This window comes from Echeneis naucrates, chromosome 13, assembly GCF_900963305.1.
Source record: "Echeneis naucrates chromosome 13, fEcheNa1.1, whole genome shotgun sequence".
Classification (NCBI taxonomy): domain Eukaryota; kingdom Metazoa; phylum Chordata; class Actinopteri; order Carangiformes; family Echeneidae; genus Echeneis; species Echeneis naucrates.
The window spans coordinates 15,797,051-15,809,108 of record NC_042523.1 but is presented as its reverse complement, the minus strand read 5'-3'; the positions used below and the strand labels follow the sequence as shown (position 1 = coordinate 15,809,108).

The 12,058-nt window shown below is 42.9% G+C and overlaps 1 protein-coding gene across 12 annotated transcripts in view; it reads right to left on the bottom strand.

The window, feature by feature from the left end:
• Nucleotides 1–12,058, bottom strand: part of mecom (MDS1 and EVI1 complex locus) — a 129,353-nt gene that overhangs the window by 113,293 nt on the left and 4,002 nt on the right. For 11 of the 12 annotated variants that reach the window (XM_029517294.1, XM_029517301.1, XM_029517295.1 and 8 more), the window contains exon 1: nucleotides 10,801–11,104. The exons of the other annotated variant lie outside the window; for it this stretch is intronic. In XM_029517294.1, the coding sequence (XP_029373154.1) occupies nucleotides 10,801–10,837 (37 nt within the window). In that variant the 5' untranslated portion in view covers nucleotides 10,838–11,104. Of the gene's footprint in view, nucleotides 1–10,800; nucleotides 11,105–12,058 lie in introns of those variants that run through there. 12 annotated transcript variants of the gene reach the window in all.

Sequence of the window (12,058 nt, the reverse complement as noted above, 5' to 3'; positions counted from 1 at the left end):
ATTTTGCCTGTTCTAATACCAGGCTGCTAATGTTTTATACCGTGTATTCTATGTCAAGGGCATACAAAATCATTGGCTGTGGGCAGTAGCCCTTTAGCCACGTGCATACATACAATGCTTATTCCACAAAAACATTACCAAAATTATACAGTATCATTCTCTGGTGTCTCTCCCATGGGAGATTACTATGTTACATCAGGAAGTGCTCCTTTAAGTTTCCACCATTGTAATTGTACAGTTTAGAGCCAGACTTTGTTTTCTGCCTTTAAGAGCCAGTTATAAAACCCCAAAGGTTGCTAGTCTTCATGCTAGGCAAAATCAGAATTACATTAACACCCAAGGAGTATTCCATCAGAGACAGCAGGGCCCTGTGGTCCCAGACACCTGTAATAGAGTTTCCCCTTTCACAGAGACAAAACCATTTTAACTCCTTTTGTATGGAAGGTTTACATGCTCCTGCCTGCACAGAAATATGTTCCTGCAAGTGATCAAATCAAGCCAAACAAATTGCATTTGTCAAGAATAGGATCAAATGCTAGCACCCACAACAAACATATTAGCAGTCTGAACCACACCAAATACCCTTGGCATTGTGGTAGTATTGGATTAACCAAGTTATATCAAATAAGAGAACAGGATGTGCAGAAATCCAAACTGACTCCTTTCCTCTGCACTCCTCTTGCTACTCTGCGCAGGAATTACCATGATTGGATGCAAGTAAGGAAATAGATGTGTGGAAAACACTTCCATGCTAAGAAATGTATTGGATTACTGTGAATTCAACTGAGGTGATGTGATATGCCAATCTCAACAGTGAAGTTCATGTTGAGCTAAAATGAAAAGATACAGTTATTCAACTAAATTACCACGCGATTGAATAGCAGACAATTTGAGAAGCCTTCCTCAAGTTAATCAAAAATTACCTTAGACCAAATCAACACTGATGTCAATTATTCTCACTATGGAATATATGAAAACTATCGAATTCAAACGTTTGGTAATGGGAAAAGGATAAATTTTTCCTGTTTGTTATTAAAATAAACAGAGACAGAGATGTCTGGGATGAACTGGTGTGTGAAACTCAGGGGAGAGAGCGAGAAAGTAAAAGAGTATGGGAGAGAGACTAAAGGGCCTGACTGTCTGACAGACAGGCAGAGAGATGGACAGGAACTTGGCATTAGGGAATATGAATCTGCCAGAGAGTGATCCATAAAGTCTGGAGGAGGTCAAAGGGCACCCTCTCGATAATGACTCATCATCACTCAGTGGTGTCCACGCTGGGATGGTCTGTGGGTGTGTGTGAGAGAATCTGAGTATGGGAGAGAGGGCCAGTGGATTTGCTGAGAGATAGTGCTGGATATATAACCAGGCATGCTATTCTAGGCCTATGGGGGATAAAAAAAGAGATCCCTCAGTTGTTTTATCAGAGCCTTGGCAAAATAACATCAAGGCCAAACAATGTCAATTTGTCCGTTCAACAACATTTTTATAAAAATGGTGGAGGAAAAACATGGTTTAGGAGGTGAAAATGGCATTAACTGGGCAATGAAATATGATAAATGTTGTAAAGCCTATGGAATTCCTTCTGTTTGAAGGAGCCTGTGTTTGACTTCTTGGGGCTGGGTAAACACCACTGGATGGACCTTGCCATGGCAGCTGTTCCCGTGGTAACATGGTGGGCAGCGGAGGTGGAGCCACAGGGGAGTTGTGGCGTTTTCATGGACTGATTTTTTTTATTCACAGCCAGTCATTACTTTTACCACAGCACAGCCGTAACTGACCACTAAAAGGGCGGCACAGACTGCCAACACCTTGTATATGGAATTCATAAAACAATGGCTCACACTAAATTCCCCTGCTGCATTCTCAATCAAGCTGCTCTGGCAATGACGGTCTCTATGTGCATTTATATGTGTGCATGTGCAAAGGGCCATATTTTCAGTTGTGCAGCATCGGATGAATATCTCCATTTCTTGGTGGCTGACAGCCTGTTTGTCATCCTCTCCACAACCAAGAACTGACCTTCAGCAGCATAACTGCCTTTATCCTGCCTTACCTCTCCTCTCCTTTCTTCCCTACATCTCCATTGCCTCTCTCACCCCCTATCTCTTTCAACCCTACCTCCCTCTACTTCTCCTCTCACTTTTGGCTCTCTCTTCCCCTACTGCCTTTGTCATTGATCGCTGATGCGATTGGCTGCTTCCATGCTCAGTAATGACCTGGCCTGGTAACCAGCCGGCTGCTCCACTCAGCCCTTTGTAGATTGAACTGTCAGATGGCAGCGATTAATGGCTGGGCAGAGAGACACAGGCTCACACCTGCAATGTCCCACCCTGCATGGCCCTGCCAATCCTCTGTCCCATCTCAGCTCACCCTGTACAGGTATACATCCCCACATTCACATCAAAGTATGTTGTGTCCAAGTCGCATTTTAGAATACATACATATTCAAACGTGTAGTTCTTCACTTTCATTAAAAGGGATTCTGCTATGTTGCAGTGACTGATAAGAAAGTATATGGTGAAAGGCTGTCTTACTGGCTCATAGAACTTACAATGTACAACTTCTAGCACCAAAGCAGAAAACGTGGTCAAATTTGCCAAATCAGAAAATAACTCAACCTACCACAATTTGCTCCACTACTTAAATGACAGCATATGAATATTATTTGCCTGCATGCTATAACTTTGTTGCCCCTACTCCTCTTTATTACTATATTAGTTATGATTGCACCCATAATCATTCACTTATTCTACTGTTCACACTTGAGCCACTCTGCCAGAGAATCAGAATCAGTGCGTAAAATGCTAACATATGTTATTTCCTCGATTAGAGATGAGTGGGGTGTTTGGTCTGGTCTCGCTCTGTCTGTCTGTTGAGCTGAACGCAGTGGGCCCACACGGCTGTCCCATGTTGTACTTGGCTGGCCGTCTGCTAACTGTCAGCGCAGTATCTCCTTACACTGATGAATGGGAAGTTTCCAGACCTTTCCCAAAGCTTTCATTCCCTTGTTCCAACGCTTCATCCAGAGGAATGGCCGAGAAAACACGGTCTCCTCCGCCTGCCCACCAGCCTCCCACAAGGGGAGCGCCAACATGGAGACGGGTACAGAGGCTAAATTTAAAATGCTTCCCCAAACAGGGGGAGAAAGGGGGGATGGGGTGAGAGCAGGGGAAACGCAGAGAGATAAAACACTAGAAACATGGTCGACAAAACAGAGGAAAGACAGACCCAAAACACAAGAAATGTGGAGGAAGATAAAGAAAGAAGAAACTGAAAGTGGAAAAAAATAAAACAAACTGAAGATACAGAGAAGATGGCAGTAGCATAATCCTTTGAACAGTGAACATGCGAAAATCGGGCCAGTCAAGGTTTGGCGTGGTGTATGAAATGGAGATAAAATCGATTAGCTTGTCCACTGACCCATTGAGCGTCAGGGCCCCCCATTGCCCTAGTCATGCCACAGCCCTGACAGAGACGTCCAGGCCCAGAGGTCCCTAGGGGTCCTTTCTGGACACCGAGGGTAACAAAGTGGTGCCCTCTTGTCAAACTAAAGCCCTCAAGCCACAGCAGAACAACAAACCATGCTGCAATGCTTCACTGCTCCTTGATTCCACAGGAGACAGAAAAGATGTAGTGTGGGCTGCTGAAAAAGGACACTGTGTGTAAGAGTTGGTGCCCAACATACAAAACTACAGCACTTCCAGGAAAATGCCATCAGTTAATATAGACCTTCAACCAACTGAAAATGGTTTAACAAGAGTAAATTATTTTAGTAATTTAGCCGCTATAAACATTTGCTCAACTACATCTCTAACACTGTCTTATCAAAGAAAGAAACAAATACTTTGGAGGAGAGGCTCACTGTCAAGGGCTAATTTTGAGGTGAAATCATTTTTTCATACTATATTAATATTAAACTTGGTAAACTTGGTAATTGACATTCATGATTTGAAGAGGAATATATGCTCATTCTCGCTAGCATTCACAGAAACCATCTCTGCGTTATCATCCATATGAAACCAGGCTTTTACACAAGACTTGAGATGCCACCAATATGTGACTTAAATACAAAAAAAAAATTCTTATTTCTTAGAAAATTCTCAAAGCGTTGGACTGACAAACTTCCACCTGTTAATGGACCCCTGAATCCCTGTCCCTCCCTATCATTTTATCGCCTTGTTTTCCCTCACATGATTTCCTCAGACATATCACGGGTGGGGGGGGGTGCGCCTCTTTGATTCCTGGCTCATTGTAGTGTATCTGACCCTGGAGGTCACAGAGTGGAAAGAAGTGGATGTGTCACCACTAAGCTCTTCTCCGTGTTAGAATAATATTTCTATGGTGCTTTTAGGATGCTAACACTAATCAAAACAGGACATCCTGAGGAGGGCCGTGCTCTCTCTTCCCCGCTCACCGACCGCTTTATGTTTTTGTGTTTGTGGAGGAGTGACAATCCCAGGAAGAGAAGGGTTCATCAAAGCTCTGAGCGGGGGGCCCTGGCTGCATGATCGCTGGAATGCAGCGTGGAAAGGAATCTCTACTGTCCTATTGTTCCCTTGTTTCCTCGGTCTCATCACACGCCGGCACATCCAGTTCATTTACAGGTAAGCAGCACTAATCAGCCCAGCATTCCTTTCCACGGCCGCATTCTTTCCTCTACTGCGACCCTGGCTGACCAACAACAGGCACACGCACGCACACACACACACACACACACACACGCACACGCACACACACACACACACACACACACACACACACACACACACACAGTCATACACATCCATAGAGGGGAAGTCATTAAGACAGATCTCTGAGGACAGGGATGTGCTGTTTCCTTTCTTCAGATTGGGATTGGGAGTGAACAGAGATGGTCCAAGGTAGGGAGATGGACCAGTTCCACAAGACTGTCTTCTGGAAAAATATGCTTCACATAGGAAAAAAAGAAGAAGCAATTTTTATGTATATATATATATATATATCTATATACATATAGATATATATATATGAATTCGCAGCTGGTCAAAATTTCAATCAGATTACATTAGGTGGATGAGGTGGAGCACAAACCTCATCAAGAAGGCTCCAGTTTTGATCTCATCTCCTTCCCTCATCTCTCCCACCTTGCAAGGTTGTTAGGTCACCACTTAATGAGCCTCGGCATGGAGAATGGGAAGCTTGTACAGGAATATACACAGCACATAAAAACCTAAACGTACCAGTGACTATAATTGCCCTGTCATGTCCTCCCCCTATAGGAGATAAGGGCATTACCTGGAGTGCTATTTTGCCCATGTTAATCAGAAATGACCATGCCTAACTCCCTCACTCCTTCCATCCCTTGGGCCAGCCAACTCCACCCAGGGAGATCCCCAAGCAGTGCTGGAACATGCTGTTATCACCACATTCACAAGGCAATTGTTGGGTAATTCCTGTTTATAGTAATATGCTCCCTCCAGTGTGTAAGAGTGAAAAAAAAAACCCTGTTCTCACTGTCAGCCCTCCTGGAGAGTGATTAAAGTGCAAGGTCCACAAGCAAACACATGCAATCTTGGCATACCTGCCAATAAGATATTTATCACGAATTCAAAAGAATTGGATCACACCCAAAAGGAGCTAAAGGATCATTTAAATATGAGTGTCAATGGGGAGGATAATTTAAATGAATGATCATATTTCAACCTATAAACTGACATACAAAAATAACATCATGTCTGCAGCCTAGTGTATAGTAGTATACAAAGATTGCCTGCCAGCATAAAGTCACATCAGGCTTTTGTTTACTCTTCCTCCCCATAAAAGCACTCAACAATGTAGTAAAGTGACTTAGGGTAGTTAGCTGATGTGAGACATGAGGCCAGAGTGTCGGGCCCTGTTTCTACCACCTGCTCCAGGTAATTGATTGGAGTATAAAATGATTGACTTTCTTTAATTAGCTAACAGACATCTCTTTTCAAAGCATGCCAGAGTACTAACTTCACACTGCCTCATTAATAGCCAGCACGATCCGCACCATCAGCAATCTGTTGACATTATAACTCCTCAGACATCATAACGACACACAAATCAGTATGATGTCTGGGTAAACTTTTCAACTCAGCAAAATGCCATTTATCTCAGACCAATATGTGATGAGAAAATGGCGGCATGTCACACATTTGACATCTACATCGTATTTGTATACTCTGCAGAGTGCCTTTGTTTTGTGCATATGCACTGAAACTCGCACGTACACATTCTGCCTTAACCAAATAAGCACATACACACAGACAGACACACACACACAAGCACAATCTATAAAAATATGCTTAGCTTGGGACTGCTCTGTTGATAATGACCTCAACCTTGGCACCGCACTGGGGCAGACCAGACTGCCGACAGACAGGAGGCTTTTGTGTGGACTCCCTATCTCTAACTCCATGACCTTTAGAGGGGGAGAAGAAAGCAGAAATGCCTTTTTTATTTAGAAGGGGTAAGGCTCTCTCATTGTTCTGTGGTGGTACGGTTTCCCTGTGGTAAACACACAGCGGTTCCCAGGCTTGACATGTTGCTGCACACCCACCCTCCCTCCATCCATCCCTTGGTGTTCCCACACTGCCCTGTCTGGGTCGCTGCACCGTAACACCACCACCCCCCAACAACAACATAGACACACACACCACCAACACACAAATAGTATTAGGTTGTTCATAAGCACAGGACGCAATGACAGCATAACTACATGCTCTCACTTGTTCACCTGACACTAGAATAGCATTTAAAAAACTAATACTTGCCTTGTGCCCTTTTGCATTATGAAAATTATGACATACAGAACTGACTGATGTGAAGGAGAACAGGAAATGCATTCGGAAAAGGGGGGTCAGAAACCAGAGAGAAGCCCCAGGTTAGGGCTGTTGCATCAGGGCCCAAGAGGGGACCTATGATGAGGCCTGGAAGCTCCCCAGTTGTTTGGGACAGAGGCTATCCTTCAAGCGGGTGACAACAGTGCATAAACAAACCACTAACCTCGTCAGCTCTGTGTTTACAGCCCGGGGACCAAGTCCTTGGCGACTCATTAACATCAGAGACCTTCTAAAAGAGCCTTTTTCTGAGAGAGGGAGGGAGAAAGAAACCGTTCTCCCATCGTAAGAGATGAGGGAAGTGGACAACATGTCAGACAGATGGGGGCGTTGATAGATGAGAGAGCCTGGGTCACAGGCCCCGCCACCCCAAACCCCACTAACACACACAAACACGTACACACGCACACACCTTAAAACACTTTTAATTCATCCATAGCATGTGTGTCTGACAAGCATTCTGCAGGTCTCATATCATAAACTACTACAGTAAGCAAAAATGCTACACTGCATGTTAAATGTATTTGCTCACTTTTACTCCTCTACAAATAGATCAAATATTGTTAAGCAGCCATGACACCGAAGTGGAAAAACATAATTGTTCTGTGGGTACGGACAGATGCTTTTATGCCTATTCACACAACAAACTTGTATGTCAGCAGTAGAAGTGCTATGTCTTCATGTTCAAGTGAGCGTTCCACCTAAAACAACTCTAACGTAAACTTAGGTCAGGAGCAAGTTATTGAGGCCTTTAGAATATATTCAAAAAGCTGTTCTATAACTGTTATATTGAAAGTGACATGTATAGTTAGTTTCAACTTCAATATCACTCATTAATAGATTGTTGGTGAAATTCTCAATGCAATATTTTCTTCTCATTGTTCCCTGAATTATTTATTCGCAAACAATTTCAAAGCAACCAAGCCATGAGAAGAGAGGAGAGTAACCTCCATCGTGGGCCTCAATGATTGTTGACCCAGTCCATTACTGAGGGAGATATGGGACATTAGTATACGGGGCAGGGCACCTAGCAGAGCACAGACAGAGCTCAGCTCCGGGACAACAAGGGTTGTTTAATGGGGTCTCTATTTCACTTTCCTCACGCCGGCCCGCTCCTTCTCACCTTTTAAATGGGCCGATCTATTAAGCGTTTTAATGAGCTCCGCCAGACAAACGCGGGATGCATGGCCCATTGCACAATGTGGGGAAGACGACGCACTTCTCCGTTCCGGAGATGAGAAGAGAGGCGCTGAAAGAAGGCGAGAGCCAGAGGCCTCTCTCTCTCTCTCTCTCTCTTTCCCCCCGAACACGCGCACGCACGCATTGCTTTAGCGTGCTGTTCTGGGGTATTACTTGGAAAGAATTTTGCATCTGAAACATCACAACCTTTAAGTCCATATTTCTGGAGACAGGAGGCTTGCTGGGTGATGACTGAAAATATTGTGGCAAATGTTAAAAATTATCATCAAATACACAAGTCTGGGTCTTGGGACACCAAACGGATTTTATCACTCCATAGCCACTACTTAAGCTTCCAATTTCTTTCCCTACAAGTTCATATTTTTCTTCAATTTAGTTTTACATGCATGAGGCCTGCTAATCGAACTACTTACTGGAAGTGGCCTGTGTCAGATTAATCGTCGTTGAAATTATTCCTAACAAATTATCAAAGCTCTCCGAACGCATTATAATCAGGAAAGTTTTTTATTGAAGCACAAATATGTTAAGTGGATCTTTAATTAGGCCCGTACCAAGTTTGAACCATCAAAGCCCTCCTCCATCTTCCGGAGCCCACAATCCACCGCGGGCTGCAGGCGTGCGCGCCTTGGCCAGACTTAGTTTGGGAGGTAAAAGCCACTTTTGTGGCTCACCGCATTACATCTGGACGTGCGGGCTAATCAGTTAGCCTCCATCAATCACTCTTACGTTTACCTCTCCATCACTCCCCTATTAACCCTCCCCTTTATTTATTTATTTATTTATTTATTTATTTATTTATTTGAAAACCACACTGTTTTGTCCCGTTTTAAGACGGGAGGCACACACTGAACGCATTTACCAGCAGAGCCCTTATGAGGGCTCTGGGAGTTTAAATATTCGCTGTTGACACTGTGCAGAGCTGGCTGGGGGCCAGAGTGGGCCCGCTCCTCCGGGGACCCGGAGTACTGCCCTATTCTGACTGAAGAGGGAGAAATCATCCTCCTCCATCTCAACAATAATAATATGTAAAGACACGGTGAATAATACATGTACTTCTATATTCTCGGAATGAATTTAATGGTCTGCAAATCTGCCGAAAAATTGGTGCGGTTGTCGCCTGCTCCCTTTTGCGTGCCTGATAAAAAAATCTATTCTAAAACAATGTGTTGTTTTCACAATATAGAGAGACCTGCAGGGCCGATACTTAGAAAAACAAGTGTTTTCCTGTTGTTGCCTCTGCTGTGGCTGATGATGATGGTGAGAACAGCGTGTGTTGGTTTCCTTACTTCATGTCCCAACATTCTTTATACATTCAATTGAATCACAAATTGGTATTCACGCATCCTCTTGATATGTTTGTTAAACTTGATCAGGATGTCTGGATTACAGCTTTGCTTTGACGTAATCTAAAACAGTGACTTGCTCTTAACTGAGGACATGCAGCAACTCCTCCATGGCCTTTTGCTTGCAGAAGTTAACTTGGCATGTGTTGGAGGTATACCAGCATATTGTTTTATTTGTATTTATCTTTATTATGTGCAAAAATGCAAGTCTATGCAGAAAACGGAAGAGAAACACACAACTGTCTGAAACTCTTTGAACTCATGAAAATCATAACCTGCTCTAAATAACATTTCGACAAACACAAAGTCATTACAGTGTTGCCTTACTGGTTCAAACCTCTGCATAACTTCTTCCATTTAAAGAAAAAAAGAAGGAAAATTTGCAACACAATTACTCATGGTTTGCATTTTACCGTCAGGACCTCAGTTTAAAGTCAGAGTCAAAACTCAACACTGAAATGCTCGCACCACACATGAAAAATATATCTACAACAGCCTGACTGAAACTGCTTTAGAGAAACAGAATATAATTCTTGATAATTTATTGCAGCAAATCAATGGATGAATAGCAATATCAATCATCTCCTTGCATGAATTCTTCCAGTTGATTGCCTGCAAGTAATTAAATCGATTTAATGCCGAGAGTGTTTCGATATTTTGCTAAATTTAATCAGAGCGATTGAATGTTTGAAGTTATTATTTTATCCAAGATGATTTTTTTTTTAGCACAGAGAAGCTGCGTCTTGCAATAATCAAGTGACCTGCCTTCGGTTTGGAAACCGTTAACATTGGAGCATAAATAAAAAGATTTAAAACAATGTCTGATTTTTTTTTTCTCAAGATGACAAATAGCCTAACAGTCGACACGCAAACGATATGAATAAAAAAGAAAACAGAGTTACAAGCAAGCTACCCTTCCGTTAAGCATTTACCATGCCTGCCTAAAATCCGTTTTCTCTCCAACAACCTGTTTTTTCCTCCCCAAGTTGCGTCCCGTAGACCGAAGAGACCAGCAGCTCACTGCAGCAATTTGCAGCAATGGCAGTACAGCTGCCGGTGCACTGGACATGAAATTTTACCCTACAATACACAACATTACACTACAGCGCCCACTACATGCAACGAGGAATTCCAATACAGGAGCGGACGCCCTGCAGAAAGTTCCTCCATCGCTCCCTCAACTTTAAAGTTTACACTCCTCTTAGTGACAGCGTTTAGATTTGCTTGTTTTTTTTTTCCTTCTCGACAATATCGCCATTCTGTCGCTTCTAACAGGTCTAGGTAATGGCACAGTTTTTTTGGTGGAAACGCAGTCGTTGCAGAAACTAGTAGACGCGGTGATAACAGCGACAGTATATAGGTATATAAGATGGCATGTTTCAAAAGGAAAAAGAAAGGGATGTTGCACCTACTCGTGGCCAGTTTCCGTGCCCTGCCTTTGGACCTCATGGTGCCAGTCTCTCGGCGTGGGTTTGTTTGGATTTTTTCTTGGATCTTTTTTCCTCCTTTTTGTTTTTTCTCTGTCCTTTTTCTCTGGGTTTCTCAATCCAAACGCGCTATCTCTCCAGCATTGTCAGTCTGGACACCTTCGCACATGCGCACAGCCCGAGATCTGCCGGCAGCAAGTGCCAGAAAAAGTTTGGGACGATTTATCACTTTGATATTAACCTGATCCGGTCAAGATGGGTGAATCGCCGACGTCTCCTTTTGTGTCAATTTTTCAAAGGGTCGCCGAGCGAGAAAGAAGGACACACTGCAAAAAATGTCCGACTGTGTCATAGCCTCACATTCAAGTCTCGTGTTCTTGTTTACTTAACGCGTGAGAAAACTTTGTAATTGAGATGCATCCGGTACAGCTTCGACGTTTTTCAGGGCTCATCTCGAAACCAAAGCAAGCTATCTTAACACGAAGCAAATAAAATCAGACTGCGGTAAAATAATATAACTTAAATCAAGTTCATTTTCCAAATGTAGCGCCTAACCATTTTTTTTGCTTGTTAATCTGATCATTTCTAATAAAAAAAAAATGAAAAAATGTTGTGTCTGAGGACTAAATGCAAATTTGTCTTAAGGTAGATATTTTTTGTAGTGCAGCCAGCACCCCGGATCTACAGAGTGCAGAGGAGATTAATTATTGCGATCCTTGTTCTCAATCCTTGCTGCTCACCTTTTCCCTTTAGACGAAGTCACATTAATCAGTTTTCACTTAATAGTAGTAGTAGTCATTAAAGAGTTTATATGTAATAATTGTGTTTTTGACCATTGCTCTGAGCACTAAAAAATGAATAGAAACTTTCCTCCTCCCTTTCCGGCTTGGACATCCGACTGAAATCTCTAATATGAGTTTGTTCCCCTCGCTGCACGTCTCTGTGCTGATAATTAATATGTTAAGTGTGCAGTATTGAAGCCTGTTTGGGTTTTCTCTGTGACAGCGTGCAAATTCCATTGCTTCTGCATCGCTCAAGGCTCCAATATGATGTTTTTACTTGATTTCAAGTGGAGGAAAGAGAGAAAAGTCTTTTGACCAAACCTTCTTCCCAAGTGATGGAATACTGCTGGATACAACTTTTTTCCCCTTTTCAAAAAAGCCACACTCATAAATGCATGCCATCCAGGCACTAAAACTCAATAAAATCAATGCATGTCTGCTGTTATCACATAAACCTTTTA